Source organism: Chiloscyllium punctatum, chromosome 9, assembly GCF_047496795.1.
Source record: "Chiloscyllium punctatum isolate Juve2018m chromosome 9, sChiPun1.3, whole genome shotgun sequence".
In the NCBI taxonomy this organism is placed as follows: domain Eukaryota; kingdom Metazoa; phylum Chordata; class Chondrichthyes; order Orectolobiformes; family Hemiscylliidae; genus Chiloscyllium; species Chiloscyllium punctatum.
The window spans coordinates 9,096,172-9,118,964 of record NC_092747.1 but is presented as its reverse complement, the minus strand read 5'-3'; the positions used below and the strand labels follow the sequence as shown (position 1 = coordinate 9,118,964).

The following is a 22,793-nucleotide window of genomic DNA, read 5'->3' as shown; positions in this document are numbered from 1 at the left end:
TAAATAGAAAGCAGGAGACAACAGCTTCGCTTCACTTGGAGGTCGCCACTGATGATGTTACCTAGCCAGGTAATGAAACGTCTGGATATCAAACCTACAGCTCAGCGAGCAAACCTACACCCTAAATTGAGAGAAAAATCAAACGAAATACATCAATAATCAGATTTAACAATACAAAAGTGGAAGACATTGGACTAACAGCAAGGATTATATAATACAATGTAAAGTGATCTGATGCCTCAGTTTTATTACTGAGCCACAGTTATTCTTATTGTAGCAAAGTGGAGGTAGGTAATTACATATCTAAATTCTAAATTTATTTAAAACAAAGAAAAAGGGGGTGTGATTTGGGTGAAAAATAAAGCTGAGTATGTGAAATCAACAGCTTGTCTTGAACAACTTATGTCAAAGTAGCACAGTTTTTCCATTTAAGTGACAGGCTGAAAAATTAAACAAACTCTATTCCAGAAGAATACAAGTCTGCTGATGGATGAAAATGTGGCACATACAAGAATTTAAGAAAGAGATCATCATTCCACCATCACAACTTGGAATTTCCAAGTCTCATCCACAGTTACAATATTGTGCAAATTAGAAGTCAAGGGAGAAAGTGAGGACTGCAGATGCTGGAGATCAAAGTTGAAAATGTGTTGCTGGAAAAACACAGCAGGTCAGGCAGCATCCAAGGAACAGGAGACTCGACGTTTCGGGCATAAGCCCTTCTTCAGGGCTTATGCCCGAAACGTCGAGTCTCCTGTTCCTTGGATGCTGCCTGACCTGCTGCGTTTTTCCAGCAACACCAATTAGAAGTTACACCTACAGCATCACTCGATGTTTGGACAGACAGTTGCTTAGAAAGCCAAATTAGGCTAATCACATTCATGCAGGCTTTTGTGTTTGTTGAAGACTGCTGTATATTTTTGCTCCGAATGCCCCTGATTACTGAAACTAAAAAAAGGCAGAGAGTCAACTTGCATCCCATGGGAGTAAAATTCCACACATACAAATTTGTACAAGAAAGTGAAACTTTTAAAGGCAGGGACTCCTAAAAGATTTTTGGAAACAGGATGTTTAGTAAATGAAGGCACTTATTGTTTCATTCAAAGAGAAGGGCACAGTTATCAAAAATAAAGGTCCGTCCTTCACTGCTGTTCAGATTTGGCTCATTTTAATTTCAAGACATACTCAGTGTCTGAGGACCCACTGATATCTAAGCAATGCAATGTCTGTTCCTTCTGAACAAAGCCAAACTGTCGATGGAAGGAGCCTTCTTTTGCCGTCTTCCCACATCTCATTAAGCTGGTTCCAACAGAGATTCTTTTAATGGAAGGCAGGTAGTTCAAAATGTTACTTGACAGTGTTGCAACTCCAGACTTTTCCAGGTAGAGCTCCTGCAAGGAGCTCAGGCCTCCAAACACAGCCACATTTAAGAATTTCAAGTTCACACAATGTGACAAGTCTAAGACTTGCAAGTTCTGCAGCCCCTTAAAACTATTGGGAGATAGTTCCATCAGTCTAGGAAGATTCCGTAGTGATAAGTGGGTCAGTTCCTGCAATCCCGTGAAAGCATTCTCAGGAATTCTGGAGATGAGGTTATGACCGAGATAGAGATAGCGTAGTGGAACACCAGAAAGGTAAAGTGTTGGCACAGACTCCAATTTATTTTCTGACAAATCTAGGCTATAAATATTGGGAACACTTTTATCCAGACTTCGGACAACAGTGGTTATTCGATTGTCTGAAAGGTCTACACTTAGGGGCTTCCCATGTCCCTTGGATGTGAAAATGTCGAAGTTGATATCATGCAGTTTGTTAGCACTGAGGTCAATTTCTCCAAGAGGCAGGTTGGAAAATATTCCCTCTTCAAGCACCTCCAGGGAATTATGACTTAAGTTAAGTGTCTCAAGGTATCTCAGTTTAGAGAATGTGTTGAAAGGCATGCCGATAATCTCATTGTAGCTAAGATCGAGACTCACCAACGTTGTGTAGCCAGGTCCTGTAAACATCAAGGGGGAGATGGTCTTCAAGCGGTTAGAAGATAAATCCAGATAAGAGGTATCCAACGGTATGGGGACACCGGTAAGCTGAGGCCCAACCCCACTGCAGTCAACTTTAGTCAGACTGAAACTACTAAACATTCCAAAACTTTCCACTTCACAGTGACATCCTGGGAAGCACGTCATCAGGCCATCATCGCAGGAGAGGAGGAAGATAACCAAACTCAACCAGGCAGAGTAAGCCATTGTTTACCTACATTGTAAAAGAAGAGAGGTTAGTCACTAAGGGCTGTCGAGAAACAATCTTACTGAATTGAACACAGCACCCTTAAAAATAAGATTGCCTGTAATCCTCCTCATGCATTTGTGGCTAATTTTGCCCCAGGATTTCACAGAATTTCTCACATCAGCATTAAAATAATGTATAATAGGGTGATGGTAATTAACATCCTTTAAAGTACTGAAATGGCAAAATATCAAGTGTTTAAAACTCCCCTAAGTATAACATGCATAAGACTTTCCTTCTAGGAAGGTGACACCGCACCTGAGTTCCTCACGCCAGTGTCTTGGCCCAACCATCTTCCGTTGTTTCATCAATGAACATCCCTCCATAAGGTCAGAGTGCAGATGTTCAGCACCATTTGCGACTTCTCAGATACTGAAGTAGTCCATGCCCAAATGCAACAAGACCTGGACAATATCAGGTTGGGGTTGACAGGTGGCAACTAACATTATTGCCACATAAGTCCCAAGCAACTATCATCTCCAATAAGAGACAACACGACCATCGCCCCTTGACATTCAATGTTCTTACCATTACTGAATCTCCACTATCAGCATCCTGGGGGTTATCACTTGATCAGAAACTGAACTGGACTAGTCACACAAGTAATCACAGCAACGAAGTGAGGAATCTTGTAGCTCACCTGTCCCCCCCCCAAATTCTGTCCAGCATCTACAAGGCACAAATCAGGACTGCAATGAAATATGCCCCAATTGCCCAGATGAGTTCAGCTCCAACAAGTATCAGGAAGCTTGAAAGCATCCATGATAAAGCCACCTGGCTGATTGACATCACAATCACACAAACATTCATTCCCTCCACCACTAACCCTCAGTAGCAGCAATTTACACCATCTATAACATACGCTGGAGATATTCACAAGGATTATTAGACAGCATTTTCCAAATCCATGGCTCTTAAACAGCACTTTCCAAACCCATAGCCACTACAGTCTAGAAAGACAAAGACAGCAGAGACATGGGACCACCACTATCTGCAATCTTTAGCATAATAATGATCTTTAGTATGTGGTTCCAGAGAAGCTGTAGATAATGAGGATACATATCAATCCTCACGGAACTTGCCTACAAGTGCTCTTAGGTCACTGTATGAGGACCAGTTCAATGTTATTTGGAATGAAACTAGATGACCATCCATCAATGACTAAGGTGTCAGAAACAACAATGATACACAGCCCTGCTGACTCTACAAAGTCCTCCTCTAACATCTGGAGGTTTGTCCTAAAATTGAACAAGCTGTTCCAAAGACCAACCAACAGCCTGACATAGACATAATCACAGAACCATACCTTACAGGTAATGCCCTCGACACTGATGTCACCATCCTTAGGTATGTTCAGTTTCAAAGAAAAGTTCCACCAGAGGAGGCAGCCTGTGTTGTACAGATGGGAGGGAGTTCCTGGGAATCCTCAAACATGACTTCAGACCCGATGAAATGTCATTGCATTGGGTCATATAGGGATAAAGAAACCTCCTGCTGATTCCTGTGATCATCTAATATGATCCAGAGGAACGCCTGACACCTAATGGAACAAGGGAACTTGTGATTGACGTACTAAAGGTTAATTAGGTGTGAATTTGCTGCATAAATACAGAGAGCTAGTACTCAGTAGATCAAAGTTTTATGGAGTGTGGTTAACAAATAAAACTCTCACTAAAAATGTGTAACCTGGTCTCCAGTTAAATAGTCATCATCTGGTGTTTGGAGTCAAAATTTTGGGATATGATTACTCATTCCTGTTTTCTGAAAAGCAGCCTCATGACCAGCACAAGAACAAGCTACCATGTGGACTTGATTTCCTTTTTTACCAAAGAGAAAATGTGGCTGAGGACCTTTATCATGCAAAAGCAGGATAAGAAACAACATTTTTTTTCAGAATTTCATCTTGAGGATTTGAACATGGATGAAGGTTTGGGCAGATTTGTTAACTTGCATGGAAAAAGAATGATGACTTATTTATTGCTTATGAGGTGTGGTCAGATTTTGATATATCTAGAAAGATTGAAGATAATACCATGGAAGAATATATATATGGAATTCACTCGATTGTTTGGAACACTGCAAATATTTCATTTGGAAATTTCACAATCTCTGCTGACATTTTAGGTACTGTTCTGTGCCAACCTAGTGATTTCTAGTTTTAATAGGAGTTACCGTTGCAGATACACATGCACGGTAAGTGCAAAATGTTAGAAACACAAAAAAATCCAAGGAAAGCATTCTTTTCCAGCATAATTCATAGCACAAAAGGGGGCAATCAACAATCCAGCTGTGGATCAAGGAGAACCAACAGATGTATTGTACTTAAATTTCCAGAAGGCAGTTGATAAGGTGCTACATCAAAGGTTATTGAGAAAAGTAACATATTGGCATGGATAGAAGATTAGGAGAAAGTGAGGACTGTAGATGCTGGAGATGAGAGTAGAGGGTGTGGTGCTGAAAAAACACAGCAGGTCAGGCAGCATCCGAGGAAGAGAAGCATCAACATTTCGGGCAAAAGCACTTCATCAGGATAGAAGGTTGACTGGCTGACAGGAAGCAGATAGTAGGAATAAACAGGTTTTTTATCAGCCTGGCAGGATGCCACAAGTGTGAGCCACAGGAGTGATGCTGGGGCCTCAACTCTTTACAATCAAAGGTATGGTAGCTACATTTGCTGATGATACAAAGGTAAGTAAGAAAGTTTAGTGGTGACAAAAGCACAAGAAGCTTACAAAGGGATACAGAGAGGTTAAGTGAGTGGGCAAAGATCTGGTGTACAATTAGGAAAGTGAAATTGTCCATTTTGGCAGAAAGAATATAAAAGCGTATAATCTAAATGGTGAGAGGTTGCAGAGCTCAGATGTAGAGGGATCTGGGTGTCCTAGTGCTTGAATCACAAGAAGGTATGCAGGTACAGCAAGTAATCATGAAAGCCAATAGAATTGTTCTGGTTTATTGTGGGGAATTGAATGCAAGAGTAGAGTGGTTATTCTTCAGCTATACGGCGCACTGGAGAGACCATTGGAGAACTGTGTAAAGTACTGGGCATCATATTTACAGAAGAATGATAATACTTTGGAAACAGTTCACAGAAGGTTTACGAGGCTAATATCTGGATTGGATGGAGTGCTTTATGAAGAAAGGCTAAACAAACTGGGGTTTAGAAGAGTTAGAGGTGAATTAATTAAAATATGTAAGGTCCTCAGGGCTCTTAACCAGGTGGACATAGAAAGGATGTTTCCTCTTACAGGAGAATCCACAACCATAAGTCATATTGAAACATAAACTGTGCCCATTGAAAATAGATGAGGAAACTATTGTTTCCCTTCAGAAAGTTGAGTGTCTTTGGGATTACCTTCCACAAAAGTCACTTGATGTAGAACCCTCAAATATTTTAAGGTGAAACAAATAGATTCTTGATTATGAAGGAGATGGACAAATATTTCGGGTATGCAGGAACCTAGAGTTGAGGTTAAAATTAGATCGGCCATGATCTTATTGAATGGTGGAGCAACCTCCAAGGGACAAATTGTTCCCTGTTGTACATAGGTTTGGCTGCATAGTGAATGTACTGCCCTTGGCCAGCAAGCCCTCTAGTGGGACTTGAACCCGGTGATAGGCAGCAACACTTCTCACTGCCACCCAGCCTCACGACAGGCCATATACTAAAATGTTACACATTTGATTCTCCCCAGTCACCACTTCCAATCTAACATACAATTATTCAACAGTTTAGTTACTGAATAAGTTATTCTCTTACCCAGTGCTAAGAATGGCAGGGCTTACGAAAATCAAAAGTACAAAGTCTTGATTATTTATTGGTAATTTTTTTTTCTTCGTTTAATCAAACACAGCACTCCATTTTCCAGTTCTCTCTCTTTGTATAGACCGGGCACAGTCAGCACAAGCAGTGTAAAAGATCAGGGAATGTTGAACCTGAAACAAAGGCAGAGAATGCTGGAAAAGCTCAAGCAATCTGGCAGCATCTGTGGAGAGAGAAACAGAGTTACGGTTTTTGTTTCAGATTTCCAGCATCTGCAGTTCTTTGTCCTACATTAAAATGAAACAAGAGTTGCCAAAGTTGTGTACTCTGTGGTTTTGTTTAGCGCTAGTTCAATTCAGTATTCTGCCTTTCAGGTTCTGTTGCCCTACAAGACTCTGGCTCAAACTCTGAGAGGAATGGACACATTGTCATAGCAGAAACTGACTAGACTTTGCCAATTTACATATCAAAGATGTACAGCATAGAAACAGACACTTGGGTTCAACTTGCCCATGTCGACCAACTATCCTAAATTCATCCAATTTGCCAGCATTTGGCTGATATCCCCCAAACCCTTCCTATTCATGTACCCATGCAGATGTCTTTTAAGATGTTGTAATTGTCCCAGCTTCCACATCTCCTCTTACAGCTCATTTTTGTACACGCACCATTCTCTGCGTGAAAACATTGCCCCTTAGGTCCCTTTTAAATCTTTCCTCTCTCACCTTAAACCTATGCCCTCTCTTTCTGGACTCCCTTACTCTGAAAAAAAAAGACCTTGGTTATTCACCCTATCCGTGCCCCTCACGATTTTATAAACCTCTGTAAGGTCACCACTCAGCCTCCGATGCTGCAGGGAAAACAGCCCCAGTGTATTCAGCCCCTCCCTATATCTTTCCTATTGTAAATATGTTTTTTAAAAGTACAGTTTGGTGATTTTGAAATCAGGTTACTCACAAGGTTGGGCTCACCCATAAAAATTCTTGATATGGAGATGCTGCTGTTAGACTGGCGTGGACAAAGTCAGATTTTCCTGCTCCTTGGATGCTGCCTGACCTGCTGTGCTTTTCCAGCACCACTCTAATCTAGACTCTGGTTTCCAGCATCTGCAATCCTTGTTTTTACAAAGTCAGAACTTCACTTGACTAAAGAGTAGTGCTCCAAACGCTTGTGATCTTAAATACACCTGTTGGACAATAACCTGGTGTTAGTGAGTTTTGAGAAGATTTGTAGCTTCAGGTTGAGGTTCTGGATGTAGGTTTGCTCGCTTGTTTTTCGGATGTTTTATCACCATACTAGGTAACATCCAACTGGTGGTGTAGCCCGCTTTCTATTTGTATGTTTGGGTGTCCTTACGTTGGTGATGTCATTTCCTGTGGTGACATCATTTCCGGTTACTTTTCTCAGGGTGGGAGGGAAATGGGATCCAAGTTAATGTGTTTGTTGGTAGAGTTCCAATTCGAATGCCATGCTTCTAGGAATTCTCATGCGTGCCTCTGTTTGGCTTGTCCTAGGATGGATGTTTTGTCCCAGTCGAAGTGGTGTCCTTTGTCATCCACATGTGAGAATGAGTCATGTCTTTTCTGTGACTAGTTGATGTTTGTGTATCCTGGTGGCTACTTTTCTGCCTGTTTGTCCAATGTAGCGTTTGTTACAGTTCTTGCACGGTATTTTGTAAATGACATTAGTTTTTGCTTGCTGTCAGTATAGAGTCTTTCAGGTTCATTAGTTGCTGTTTTAGTGAGTTGGTGGGTTTGTGGGCTACCATGATGCCAAAGGGTCTGAGTAGTCTGGCAGTCATTTCTGAGATGTCTTAACTCTAGAAGCATAGCATTCCAACCAGAACACTATCAACAAACACATTGACTTGGATCCCAGTTACCACCCCTGAGAAAAAGAACAGGAAATGACATCACCAACCCAAGGAAACCCAAACATATACAGGGGAACCTCAATTATCCAAACGTGATGGGCGGGCACTATTTTGTTCAGATAATCGATTATTCGGTTAATTGATTAAATGCCTTTCCGATAAGGCTCGGAGTTTTTAAAGTCTGCTCCCCGTTTAGGAGACCCTGCCCCCGACACCATCACTCCGCCCCCCCAATCGCATGCAACAGCTCCCCAGATCAAAGAACGGACCCCCGCCCCCAACCCTGTGCAACATCTCACCCCCCCCGCTCCAAAGCCTGCCCAACACTGCCCCTCACCCCCTCTCTGGGGCAGCTGGACTGTACACCAACAAAAAGACTGCTGCTGATGGGGTAAATCTCCAAGTAGCAGAAACACACGTACGCAGCCACAGCTACACACACAACTTTTTGACAGGTTTCATCTTTGCCCTGTACAAGACAATGTTAGAGGGATTATGTGGGAAAGAGGGGTTTTAGGGTACACCCCTGTGTAGAACTCCAGGAAAATGTGGCGCAGAGAGGGGGCTGGCAGTCAGTCATTTGGAAACGGTGCCTGTTTAATCACTGTCAACAAAAGACATGTTGTCTGTTGGAAATACATCTCTGATGTAATGTTTTCATCGGGACCTCGAGATCTCCTTCGGATAATCCGATTTTTGCATAATTGGTATTCAGATAATTGAGGTTCCTCTGTAAATAGAAAGCGGGCGACACCACCAGTGCTTCAAACAGTGGCTTACTGAAAATGTTATCTCGTACAGTGAGGAAACGTCTGAAAACAAACCCTCCAGCTCAGCCAGCAAACCTGCATCCACAATAACCTGGTGTCATGTGACTTCTGACTAAAGATTCTTGTCCTCTTTGTAACCATTGACCATTAACTCGCAGCCTTTTCACAATTTAATCATTTCCCGGGGTGGAATTCAGCACTACACTGAACAACCCCAGGGAGGGGAGTGGACTTGCCTGGTACCAGATTTCACTCTAATTGCTCCCTGCAGTCCGGGCTGCTGTCTTCAACAAATATGCAGACATTCCGTGACCTGAACAGCTCCCAGTTGCACCTTCGGCCAGGGACTGGAAGAGGGAGGCGCTACCGGGTCTCATTTACCATCCTCAACAAAAACGAAATCTTCCAACAGATTTAGCTGACAAGACGTGCACCAGACCACGCAGGCAATGACCGTTCCCCCTCACTACAAACAGGGCCTGAAACCTCATATTCAAACCATATTGGATGCTGCCTGAACTGCTGTGCTCTTCCAGCACCACTAATCCAGAACCTCACATCATTTACGGGCCATTCGGCCCATCGAACATGCCCCGCCATTCGATCAAACGGTTCCAATCACACCCTGAAATCTCCCGAAAGCCCCTTTTGTTTAATCGCCCCGGCATTTTATTTTTTAAAAATTCGATTTTTTTTTTCACTCGCTCCAAAACGGCCCGTGTACGTGAGTGAAATAAAAAAAAACTTGGTGGAGAAACGCAGCAGGTCTGTAGAGACAGAGAGAAACAGAGTTACGGTTTCAGTGTAACCCAGTTGGACTCGAAACGCTAACAATTTCTTGCACCGCAGATTTTCCTGAGTCGCTTTTCCAGCATTTTCTGTTTTGTGTCACCTCTCCAGCATCCTCAGTACTTTCCTCTCACTTATGTGCAGGAGACGTCGGTGCCAGTTTTAACATCAAAATTGTCACCGTTTTGAAGAGTCGTCGTATGGGACTTGAAACATTTACTGTTACTCTCTCCTCACGCCGCCAGACCTGCTGAGTTTCCCCAGCAACTTCTGTGTTTGTTTGAGATCTGCAGCACACGCGGTCAGTTTGCTTTTATTCGACTTGTTACAAGGCTATTTACTTCTACAAAGTGACACGGTCAAAAATCACAGGACACCAGGTTATATAGTCCAACGGGTTTATTTGAGAACACTACTCTCCCATTAGACGCGAGTGGACAGAGGTCCTCCGATGAGGTGTCCTCCCTGGTAAATCGCCAACTGCATCTCACATATTTTTGACTGGACATTTGTCCCCTTTTCCCCCCAAAATGTTCACATTGGAAACTGACAAAGGCAAAACTTTCCCTCCCTACAGCCCTCGCACACTGAGAGAGAGAGAGAGAGACTGAACTGGTGAGACCCTGGGGGGCGTTGGGGAGAGGGAGGCAGAACTCCGCACAAAAGCAGTAGCGACTGAGACTCAACTCACCCCGAGCGCCAACTCACTTGCAACCTGCAGCGCCCCAGCGAAGATGTGGCACCGAACCCGCAGCTCCCTATCCTGACAAAAGTCAAACAAAACTTTCAGTCGAACTCACCTAAAAGAAAATCCTTACTCCACCTCTTCAATTCCAGAAATCACAAACCGCACAGCTTAATAAAGCCCTACTTTAAAAAAAATGCTTCCACGTTGGACAGACGAGTTATGCATTATCGAACAATCCTGATTTTTCACCCGGTTTAATCAGAAATCGGTGATGAAATAACTAACTCTCGTTTACAATAAAAGCGCCTGGGGGAGGGGGAAGAGCAATACCAGAGTTCAGGGCTTGAAATTTGACCCGTGCTGTATTTAACGAATAGATCTCAAACTCTGATATATAATTTGGGTTTTTTAAAAAGACTTGGGAATGCAACTAATCCGTTGAAAATCCTGTTTTTGAAACATGCGTGTTTTTTTTCTACGAAAACTGAAGTCTGTGCATTTTCTAGAAATAAATCGTGTTACATTTTTCTGCCCCGTCGCTATGCAGATTCAATCTAAGTGCACGGTCTCCAAGACTGAGAACCGATTGGGAAGGAGGAACAGAAAAGCGAATTTGTTTCAAAAGTTGTTGATAACCGCCTAAACTATAAACGGTGCAGTCCGCTTTGACTGAACGAACCCGTGTTGAAATTAACGTGTGGATTCGGATGGGAAGGAATTCTAACTTTCCATCCCGTGAAAAGAACTTCTTCCCCTACTTCATCCCCCCCCATCAGAGCGCCTCGCGTCTTGAGAAGTTTAACTGACTTACCGGCTCTGCAAACGTGTACTGTCAGAGCCACCAAACTTCTGCCGAGAGCAGTCCCTCGGGGAGTCGGCTTGCAAGTTTCACTGCAATGTTTGCATTATCTCAGCCCGATTTAGGGCTTTTGAGCAAGATATCAGCAGCGATCATGCACGCCCTTTTGGCTCTCCCAGCCCCAGGAACGGGGAGTGCAACCTAGGTTAGCAATAGGAACGCTCACCTCTGTACCGCCACACATGCACCAGTTTGCACAATGACTTGGGACAGGCCTCCACTTCCCGCCAGACACCACGTGGGGGCGATAGATACACCGGGAGCGACTGGCCAATCGGCAGCGGCGCCGCGTCCGGGTGACGTTCTAAAATGGAACGTGAGAATTGTATAAACTTTTCTCACTGACACTCATTTGATATTGAAGGGCTTTTGACCGAAGCGTTAATTCTCCTGCTCCTCGGATGCTGCCTGACCTGCAGTGCTTTTCCAGCGCCGATCTAATCTTGAAAATCCATGAGTCGAGAGAGTGGTGCTGGAAAAGCACAGCAGGTGAGGCAGCGTCCGAGGAGCAGGAGAATCGAGGTTTCCAGCAAAAGCACCACAATCCTGACTCTAATCTCCAGTGTCTGCAGTCCTCACTTTCTCCTCATGGATTTTCAATCAACCTCGATGGCTATCACAATCCTAAAATGAGATCTGGACCAGAAAGCGTGGGCCGAATTTTACCAAAACAAAATGCAGCTAAGATTTTTTAAAAATTATTCACCGGTCAGACTAGCATTTATTTGTCTCAAGCATTTATTGCCTCTCACTCATTGCCCAGAGGGCAGTTGAGTATCAATCACATTGCTTTGGGTCTAGAGTCACATTAGGCTTGACCAGGTAAGGATGGCACTGAAAACAAGAAAGGATGCAGATCACAGCAGTTAGAAGTAAATAAAACCTGCAGATGCTGGAATCCAAGGTGGACAAGCAGGAGGTTGGAAGTTTTCTTGATGAAGGGCTTTTGCCCGAAACGTCGATTTCGCTGCTCCTCGGATGCTGCCTGACCTGCTGTGCTCTTCCAGCACCACTCTAATCTAGAATCTGGTTTCCAGCATCTGCAGTCATTGTTTTTACCAAGGAGGTTGAAAGAACAAAGCAGGAGGTGGAGAAGTCAACATTTCAGAGAGGTAAAAACAATGACTGCAGACGCTGGAAAGCAAATACTGGATTAGTAGTGCTGGAAGAGCACAGCAGTTCAGGCAGCATCCGAGGAGCAGCGAAATCGACGTTTCGGGCAAAAGCCCTTCAGGAATAAAGACAGTGAGCCTGAAGCATGGAGAGATAAGCTAGAGGATTTCGCTGCTCGTTGGATGCTGCCTGAACTGCTGTGCTCTTCCAGCACCACTAATCCAGTATTTGCTTTCCAGCATCTGCAGTCATTGTTTTTACCTCATTGATTTTAACCCGACTGCGAATCCTCTTGCAAGGATGCCTGCCTTGAAGAAGTTTTTCTCCTCTCTCTACAAGAATCTCAGGGAGTCCCTCTCCCACTGCAACTCCCAGGTCATTTACTCTATGCTACTCTCTCCCCACCCCCACCCTCCTCTAGCTTATCTCTCCACGCTTCAGGCTCACTGCCTTTATTCCTGATGAAGGGCTTTTGCCCGAAACGTCGATTTCGCTGCTCGTTGGATGCTGCCTGAACTGCTGTGCTCTTCCGGCACCACTAATCCAGTAAGTCAACATTTCAGGTGTAACCCTTCTTCAGGACTGGTCAGGCAGCATCCATGGAGAGAGAGCAAGCTTCATGTCAGCTCTGATGAAGAGCCATCTAAACTCAAAACATTAGCTTGCTCTCTTTCCATGGAAGCTGCCTGACCCATGTTGATATCCAGCAATTTTTGTTTTCAGTGCAGACTCCACATCGGCAGTAATTTGCTTCTATAGGTAAGGATGGCAGTTGCCTTCTCCAAAAGGGATTAATGAACCAGATGGGGTTCCTCTCCCTGACAATCAGCAACTGTTTCACAGTTATCATCGAGGGGAGTGAGTCCCAGAGCAGCGTGCAGGCAGCAAGCCCTGGGCAGAGACCAGCATAGGGGAGGCAGCCCTGGAACTTACCTTGAAGCAGCTTAATGCTGGTACAGAATGGACTGGAGGCTTGGAGTGGACCAGGGAGGCCTGTTGGACTGGGGTCTGGCGCAGACAGTCAGACCACATGTGGGCACCCTCTGCTGAGCTGCTCCAATGAAATTTATTTGAATTTTTTTTTCCTTGCTGTAAAGTCAATCCTTTAACAATGTCTTATTTCTAACTTTTTAAAACTCTGTAAAGTAATGCAAGTACTTTTTATTACTCTTTTGTATCCAAGATTTGTACCCAGGTACTTGTTGAAAAGTGTAGTGCTGGAAAAGCACAGCAAGTCAGGGAGCATCTGAGGAGCGGGAGAGTCAATGTTTCGGGTTGGTACCTAGATGAAACCATAGGAGACAGACATCGTAAAAGCTTTTATCTGTACTCGTACAATGCAGTACGCATGACAATAAAGGATATTCTAATTTATTCTAATTCCAGATATTTTTAATTGAATTCAGAATTTCATCACCTGCCATGGCAGGATTATGAACCCAGGATCCTATAACATTACCTGGATCTCTGGATTAATAGCTGAAAATGTGTTGCTGGAAAAGCGCAGCAGGTCAGGCAGCATCCAAGGGGCAGGAGAATTGACGTTTCGGGCATGACCTTCTTCAGGAATGCTCCTTGGATGCTGCCTGACCTGCTGCGCTTTTGCAGCAACACATTTTCAGCTCTGATCTCCAGCATCTGCAGTCCTCACTTTCTCTGGATTAATGGTCTCGTGAGAATACCATTGGGTCACCACCTCCCTCTCGATTGAGTATCAGTTTTGGAAAATTTCACTGTGAACTTCTCTGTGTGAGAGAAGCCAGTTGACTCACACAGTTCTCTGCAGCTGCCTTATCATGTACATCACAGCTGGAATCCCCAAGCACCAAGGGGTCAAATGGCATCAGTCTGGAGCTGCCCCTCACAGTTCCTGAAGATTGCCCTAGAGAGGGTCAGTAGAGATAAATTGGTACCCCACTTCATCGATAGGGGCTGAGAGGTCGGGGGGACTGGTGGTGCTCAGGCCAACAAGAGGAGACAGCAGCATCAGATCCTGCCAGTCTATTGTAAATATATGGCTTACTTGAAGGCTGGCTGCGACTGTGAATCTATGCAGCAGTCAGAAGCCTGTGGAGACGCTGTGTAACCCACGCAGGAGATGGTCACGTAACATTCCGTTTCACGCCCGGAAGAGTGCGGGGCGGTCACGTGACGTTCCGTTCTGCGCCCCGGAAGTGGGCCAAGGAGGTCACGTGATGCTCCGTTTCGCGGGCAAAAGAAGCTCACGTGGGGACAGACATCCGGGAATGCGAGGAGGCGGGGAATGGAGTCAGATCAACAGCCAATGAGAAGATAAATTCTACCTCACTGTTTGTATGACGTTTTTTATTGTATGAAAGACTGGGGCAGGGATAGAACGAGGTCTTACTTTTTGAACTGGCACACTTGGTAGTCTGTCAGGGAAAAAGGGTTTAGACCTAGAGCTCTGAATGCTTTGTTCACTTACTGTTTAAAATAAATTAAGAGTGTGAGACTGAATATCTTCTCCTAGTGCTTCATTTAAAAGAACACGCAGGACTGGGCTCACACATAGAAGAAAGTAAATTGGTAGATTGAGCCAAGGTCCTACACTATAATGAAGTTACTACCTGAGTTAGTGTGAGTAAAAGATTAATGACCTTCTAGACTCCACAGAGGTACCTCACACTCATTGTAGCTGCAACTGCTGCACCTCCCACCAGCTACTACTCTCACTGTTGCATGCATCATCTCCCCTCCCTTTCTTTCAGCTACCTCAATACCCTCATACTATTAGCTCTGCACTGCCTGTTCACTCACTTGGACCACCACCCCATTTTTCTCTCATTGTATCAGCACTAAAAACTGTGCAAGCTACTTACATCTCACTTTGACTTATTCCAGAAGAAAATATGATTAGATTAGATTAGATTCCCTACAGTCCATACTGACTCTACAAAGAGTAACCCATCCAGACCCATTCCTCTATATTTACCTGACTAATGCACCTAACACTACGGGCAATTTAGCATGGCCAATTTACTTAACCTGCACATCTTTGGGCTGTGGGAGGAAACCAGAACACTCAAAGGAAACCCATGCAGACACGGGGAGAATGTGCAAACTCCACACAGACCATATCCTGCAAGAGAGAGGCAAGATGGGATTTGGGATACAAAAGAATGCATTACAGTACTAACGTCACTGCCTTCGTAGTGAATTATTCAAGGGAAAAGGCTTATTGTGTGAAAAATATAGTGCCCTTTGGCAAGTGTAATTGCATGTGATGTCTGTGGTAGCATTGGGTCCCAGTTGCTATCTTGCCAGAGAGAAATGAAAATCTTTCTGTTTTTGTTTCAGATTTCGAGCATTCACAGTTCTGTGTTTCTATTATGGGTTTTGAGGTGCCTGGCATCCATTTCCTCACACTGTGTATGGAGAAGATCCTTGCTTTAGGGGAAAGGACTGTGACACCTCCACATCTTGGCACTGGTAGGTATAGGGAATGCTGGATGACTAAAGAAATTGAGTGTTTGGTTAAGAAAAAGAAGGAAGCATATGTAAAGTATAGACAGGATAGATCGAATGAATCCTTAAAAGAGTATAAAGGCAGTAGGAGTAAACTTAAGAGGGAAATCAGGAGGGCAAAAAGGTGACATGAGATAGCTTTGGTAAATAGAATGAAGGAGAATCCAAAGGGTTTTTACAAATACGTTAAGGACAAAAGGGTAACTAGGGAGAGAATAGGGCCCCTCAAAGATCAGTAGTGTGGCCTTTGTGTGGAGCCACAGAAAATGGGGAGATACTAAATGAGTAATTTGCATCAGTATTTACTGTGGAAAAGTATATGGAAGATATAGAATGTAGGGAAATAGATGGTGACATCTTGCAAAATGTCCAAATTACAGAGGAGGAAGTGCTGGATGTCTTGAAACAGATAAAGGTAGATATAAAAGCAGAGATGTACTACTAAGACTTTATAAAGCTCTGGTTAGGCCCCATTTGGAGTACTGTGTCCAGTTTTGGTCCCCACACCTCAGGAAGGACATACTGGCACTGGAACGTGTCCAGCGGAGATTCACACGGATGATCCCTGGAATGACAGGTCTAACATATAAGGAACGGCTGAGGATACTGGGATTGTATTCGTTGGAGTTTAGAAGATTAAGGGGAGATCTAATAGAGACGTACAAAATAATACATGGCTTTGAAAAGGTGGATGCTAGGAAATTGTTTCTGTTAGGCGAGGAGACTAGGACCCGTGGACACAGCCTTAGAATTAGAGGGGGTCATTTCAGAACGGAAATGCGGAGACATTTCTTCAGCCAGAGAGTGGTGGGCCTGTGGAATTCATTGCCACGGATTGCAGTGGAAGCCGGGACGCTAAATGTCTTCAAGGCCGAGATTGATAGGTTCTTGTTGTCTAGAGGAATTAAGGGCTACGGGGAGAATGCTGGTAAGTGGAGCTGAAATGCGCATCAGCCATGATTGAATGGCGGAGTGGACTCGATGGGCCGAATGGCCTTACTTCCACTCCTATGTCTTATGGTCTTATGGTCTTATAAATCCTGATCAGGTGTACCCGAGAACTCTGTGGGAAGCTAGAGAAGTGATTGCTGGGCCTCTTGCTGAGATATTTGTATCATCAATCGTGACAGGTGAGGTGCCGGAGGATTGGAGGTTGGCTAACATGGTGCCACTGTTTAAGAATGGTGGTAAAGACAAGCCAGGGAACTATAGACCAGTGAGCCTGACGCTGGTGGTGGGCAAGTTGTTGGAGGGAATCCTGAGGGACAGGATGTACATGTATTTGGAAAGGCAAGGACTGATTAGGTATAGTCAACATGTGTCTGTTTCCATGTTGTACATCTCTAATATTCTATAACCAAATATAATTTGTTGCTAGTTTCTATCCTGCTCTCCCATTACTGCCACCATGAATATAATTCTTAACATGCCCAACCCTATTTCACAACTCATTCTCTCTTTTGTCTCCTGCAGGTACCGGTGGCACCTGCACTGTCTCTGCTGTGAAGTGACTGGCAATTAAAGACATTTTCTTGTCCTCTCTGAGGGAGAAGGGGAAGCCACATAATTCTCAATGAAACACTGACTGTCTCCTGCAGATGCCACCAACTCAGATACATACACTTCTGTGAGTATACAAAGTTACCCACCTTTGTGGGTATTTAGCAAGAGTACAGTTGGGAACCCATTCTGGTGAACACACTATGACCAGGTCTTCACAACTGGATGAGAAAGAAACATCCCAAGTTGCTGGACTCAGTAGACTGCCAGAGACCAGACACTTGCTCAGTCCCAGGCAGGGGAGGACACACAGTCCATGACTGGAGGCCCTCCCGGGAGGTGAGTCCTGGATGGGAGGCCAGCATGGAGGTGAGTCCCAGACAGAATGCCATCCTGGGCAGGTGAGTCCCAGACTGGAGACCATTCCGGGGAGGTGTGTCCCAAATGGAAAGCCATCCCGGGGAGGTGTGTCCCAGACAGAAGGTCGTCCTGGGGAGGAGAGTCCCAGATGGAGGGCCGTCCTGGGGAGGTGTGTCCCAGACGGAAGACCATCCCGGGGAGGTGAGTCTCAGACGGAAGGTCGTCCCGGGGAGGTGAGTCCCAGACGGAAGACCATCCTGGGGAGGTGTGTCCCAGACGTAAGGCTGTCTTGGTGAGGTGTGCCCCAGACGGAAGGCCGTCCCGGGGAGGTATGTCCCAGACGGAAGGCCGTCCCGGGGAGGTATGTCCCAGACGGAAGGCCGTCCCGGGGAGGTATGTCCCAGATGGAAGGCTGTCCCAGGGAGGTGAGGCCTTTGAGGACTGGAAGCGAACCTTGAACTTTGAAGCCCAGCATGGTCTGGGGACTTGGCCTGGTGCTGTCTAGAGGCTCAGTGCTGGTGCGGAGTGGAGTGAAAGGACTGTAAATCGAGTACTTCTCTTTCTTTTTATTCTTATGCTGGACTTTTATTTATTATTCTTTCAATTTTGTACCAAATATTTGAGAATCTGTACCTAGGTACATTGTACCTAAGATGGCACCATAAATAGAGACATTGCAAACTTTTCACTACACTCCTTAGAGTGCACATGACAATAAAGCTCATTAATTCAATAATTCATTCAGTCAATCATTCATAACTACATCCAAATGTGCACGCAGATGCAGAAGCAGCAGGCAACTGTGTTGGTGACACTGGTCAAACTGATGGAAAGGTTGGAGGAGTCAGCCATTGATATCAGTACCAATCAGTACCAGAAAGTGCTGGAGAAACTCTGCAGGTCTGGCAGCACGTGTACAGAGAGAAGTAGAGTTAATATTTCAAGACCAGTGACCCTTCGCCAGATTGGTGTTCTGACAGTTCTGATGAAACCTCACTGGACACCGAAATGTTAACTCTGCCTCTCTTTCTGCAGATGCTGCCTGATCTGTAGAGTTTTTGTAGCACTTTCTGTTTGTGTTTTAGATTTTGAGCATCAGTAGCTCTTTGTTTTTATGATCTGTTTTTAGGATGGCAACCTGTACTGGTGCCTCAGGGCTCAGTGCTTGGGTCACAATAATATTTATTCATGACTTGGATCAAAAAAATGAACGTGCTGTAGCCAAGTTTGCAAAAGATACAAAAACATGTCGGAAGTTGAGGGATGATCTTATAGAGGTTTATAAAAAATGAGGGGCATAGTTATGATGAATAGCAAAGGTCTTTTCTCTAGGGTGAGGGAATTCAAAACTAGGGGATACATTTTTAAGGGGAATGGTTAGTGTAGAATATGATCAGTATAGACTAGTTGGACCAAAAGGTGTGTTTCTGTACTGTATGACTCTCTGTGAGAAGGCAAGTGGTGAGGGTGACACAGTCTGCAGAGGGATGTAAATGGGTTAAGCAGGTGGTCAAAAACATGACTGATTAAATACAATGGAAAATGTGGGATAATGCACTTCGGCAGGAAGAATAGAGGAGTTTAATATTATTTAAATGGAGAAAGACTGCAGAACAGAGGGATTTGGGACTCCTCGTCCATGAATCACAAAATGTTGGCATCCAAATTCAGCAGGTAATAGAGAAGGCAAATGAACTATTAGCTTTTATTCCAAAGAGAATGGTGTGTAAAAGTAGGGGAGTTTTACTAAAATGATACAAGGCACTAGTCAGACCACAATGGAATAGTGAGACCAGTTTTGGACCCCTGATCCAAGGGAAAAACTATGAACATTGGAAGCAATGAAAATTCATTAGGCTGATAATATGTATAAAGGGGCTGTCTTATGAGGAAAGGTTGAGTGCATTTGGCAGGTAATCCTTGGAATATAGAAGAATAAAATATAATCGTATTGAAACATACAATATTCTGTCTGGATGTATCGCTACCTGGTATGGCAACTGTACTATTCAAGATTGGAGACGGTTACAGAGAGTGGTGAACTCGGCCTGGACAATCACAAAGGCCAACCTCCCATCTATAGAATCCATCTACCAGGCCCGCTGTCAAGGAAAGGCTGCCAGCATTCTTAAAGATCCATCCCAACCTGGCAATGTTTTTCTACAACCTCTACCATCGGGGAGAAGGTATAGAAGCCTGAACACATGCACCAGCCGGTTTTGTAACAGTTTCTACCCTACTGTTGTTAGAATACTGAATGGACTCACATACTCTTAACATTCGCCTGGACCTGTGTTTTTGTTGTTGTCGCTGTTTACCTGTTATTTACTGTCTGTGCTACTTAACTCTGTGATCTGCCTGTATTGCTCGCAAGACAAAGCTTTTCGCTGTGCCTCGGTACACGTGACAATAAATTCAATTCAATTCAATTCAAGATTCTCAGGGGACTTGACAGGATGGATGTGGTTAGATATTTTCCTAGGACCAAAGGGCCTAATCTCAGAGTAATGGTCACACATCTAACAGAGATGGGGAGGAATTTCTTCTGTCAGAGGACAGTGTACCTGTGGAATTCTTGATTGCAGAGGGCTGTTAAGACTGGGCCATTAAGCATATTCAAGGCTGTGATAGGTTTTAAATCAGTAAAGGAAGCAAGGGTTGTGAGAGGGAAAAACAGGAAAGTGGAGTCAGGATTATCAGATCTCATTGAATGGAAAAGCAGACTTAATGGGCTGAATGGCCAACTCGTGCTCCTATGTCTGGTCTTATTTCACTGAAACGTATAACGTTCTGACAGGGCTCGATAGACAGGATGCAGGATTGATGATTTCCCTGGCTGGGTTTTCAGAACAAAGAGTCATAATCTCAGGATACAAGGCAGGCCGTTTACTGAAATCTCTACCACCAAGGGCTGGGGAGGCAAAGTCCTTGAAGGTATTTAAGAAATAAATAGATAGATTTCTAGAGGTGGAAGGTGCCATGGAGAGTGGGGGAGAAAGCTGGGGGATGGTATGGAGGGTCAGCCATGAACATGTTGAATGGTATACTGGGTTCAGTAGCCTGAAAGGCATTACTCCTCCTCCTATGTTTCTTTGGGATATTGGGAAATGTGTAATCCGTCAGAAACTGGAATAGACAACGTGTTTTCCAGGCTCCGACTCGCTCCCTATAAACAAAGCAAATGTGCATACTGCTGAAATACCCTGAAGAGAGTTATTAGCATCAGTCTGAAAACACCAGGGAATGATAAAAGAATGAAAACAGCAGAATGTTTACCCAGTCTGTCTCTCTTATCCTGTGAATGATGATTATAACTAGATTTAATGGTGATAGATGTGCAGCCAGCTTTCCAGGATGAAAGTGGTTTGGTCGATATAATTATATTGTAATTGTTAGTTATTTCTGAATTTGGAGCTGTTATGATAATGTCTTGTGATATATAAAATCTGGGCCACGCTCAGAAATTTGCAATGTTCGCAAAATAAGGGGGTGGCCGTCCTGGACTTTTGGATTCTCATCTCTTAGCTCAATGACACAAAGAAATTCCTCCTTTCTGAACATAACATTGTACAGGTGTCCCTAAAAAATTACTGAACTCTTAACCAAGATCCCGTTGTAGCCCGAGTAAGTGTAGTAGCAAATAGTTATGTAGTGCCTTTATTGTAACAAAATGTTCTCAATGTGTTTCACAGGAGCTAATAAAATGAACTTTGAGATCGAGCCATTTTTTCTTTTCTTTTAATTTGTTCATGGGATGCGGGCATTGCTGGGCACTTAATGTCCATTCCTACTTGCCCTGGAGAAGGTGGTGGTGAGCTGCATTTTTGGTGCTTTGATTGCCCTTGGGACATAAGTACATTCTCAATGCTGTTAGTTGGCGAGTTCTAAAGCTTTCACTCAGCAACAATGAAGGAACTCTGATACAGATCCATGTTAAAATGGTGAATGGATTGGAAAAGGGGCATGTAGAACCATGCATCTGCCCTTGCCTTTCTCAATGGTGGAGGTCATGGATTTGGAAGGTGCTCTCAGAGGAACCTTGGTGAATTACTGCAGTGCATCTTGTAGATAGTGCATACTGCTGCCACTGTGTGTCAGTGGTAAAGGGAGTTAATGTTGAAGATGGTAAATGTAGTGCCAATCAAGTGGGCTGCTTTGTCCTGGATGGTGTCAAGCTTCCATAGTATTGTTGGGGCTGTGATCACTGAGACAAGTGGGCTATGTTCCATCACACTTCGGACTTTTGCTTTGTCGATAGAACAGGCATAAGGGAGACAGGAGATGGGTTACTCGCCATAGAGTTCCCAGCCTTAGACCTGGTCTTGTAGCCACAGTATTTAGGACAAAGTGAGGACTGCAGATGCTGGAGATCAGAGTCGAAGTGAGTCTGTGGAAAAGCACAGCAGGTCAGGCAGCATCCGAGGAGCAGGAGAATCGACGTTTTGGAATGTCCTGATGAAGGGCTTATGCCCAAAATATCGACTCTCCTGCTCCTCGGTTGCTGCCTGACCTGCTGTGCCTTTCCAGTGACACACCTTTGACTCCAGCTACAGTATTTATATGGCTGGACCAGTTCAGTTCCCAAGCAGTCAAGACAGAGGTCTCGGAGTTTCGAGATGAGGTTGTTTGGGATTATAATATTGAAGGCTGAACTGTGGACAATAAGTCAGAACCTGACGTAGGTATCCTGCGTTTCAAGGATGAGCGTAGGGCCAGAGACATGGCATCTGCTGTGGACCTGTTGTACTGGGAGGTGAATTACAAAGGACAGAGACAACCTGGGAGGCCGGAGTTGAGGTGGGCCATGACTCGAAGCACTTCATTATTCTGGAGGTCAGAGCTACTGGGCAGTAGTGCCTGAGGTATGCTGAATGATTTATCCTTGGTGCAGGGATGGTGGTGGTCTTCTTGAAGCTGGTAGGGATTTCAGATCGTAGTAAGGAGAGGTTACTTGCTGGCTGGTCCACACTGGATCTGAGCGCACAATCGGGAAGTCCATCTGGGCCGATCGCTTTCCTTGGGTTCACTCTTAAAAAAACTGATCTAATGTCTGTGGTGGTGACCATGGATACAAGTGCATCCAAGGCTATTAGGATAGGTGATATCATTTCAGGTACCTTCTGTTCAAAGCAAGAGAAGAATGCAGTGAGCTCATCGAGTTGGGATGTACTGTTGCCCAAGATTCTGTTCAACTTTGGTTTGTAGCCCATTATGTTGTGTACACCTTGCTAGGAACAACAGGTGCCTGCGTGGGTGGTCTGGGTCTTAAGCTTAGTTTGCCATTGGAGTTATAGACCAGACATGTATTG

The 22,793-nt window shown here is 44.3% G+C and overlaps 1 protein-coding gene across 10 annotated transcripts; it reads right to left on the bottom strand.

The window, feature by feature from the left end:
- Nucleotides 1–751: 751 nt before the first annotated feature.
- On the bottom strand, nt 752–11,233 carry tsku (tsukushi small leucine rich proteoglycan homolog (Xenopus laevis)). 10 transcript variants are annotated; one of them, XM_072576832.1, is made up of 5 exons: nt 10,978–11,233; nt 10,170–10,241; nt 7,004–7,232; nt 6,044–6,269; nt 752–2,250 (listed from the first exon to the last, which is right to left on the bottom strand). In XM_072576832.1, exon 5 carries the CDS (start codon nt 2,241–2,243, stop codon nt 1,164–1,166), a length of 1,080 nt encoding a protein of 359 aa, XP_072432933.1. In that variant the 5' UTR covers nt 2,244–2,250; nt 6,044–6,269; nt 7,004–7,232; nt 10,170–10,241; nt 10,978–11,233; the 3' UTR covers nt 752–1,163. The 10 variants fall into 10 exon arrangements, with proteins under 10 accessions (XP_072432933.1, XP_072432934.1, XP_072432932.1 ...); XM_072576833.1 differs by having other exon boundaries at nt 7,018–7,232; XM_072576831.1 differs by lacking the exon at nt 7,004–7,232.
- Nucleotides 11,234–22,793: the final 11,560 nt, after the last annotated feature.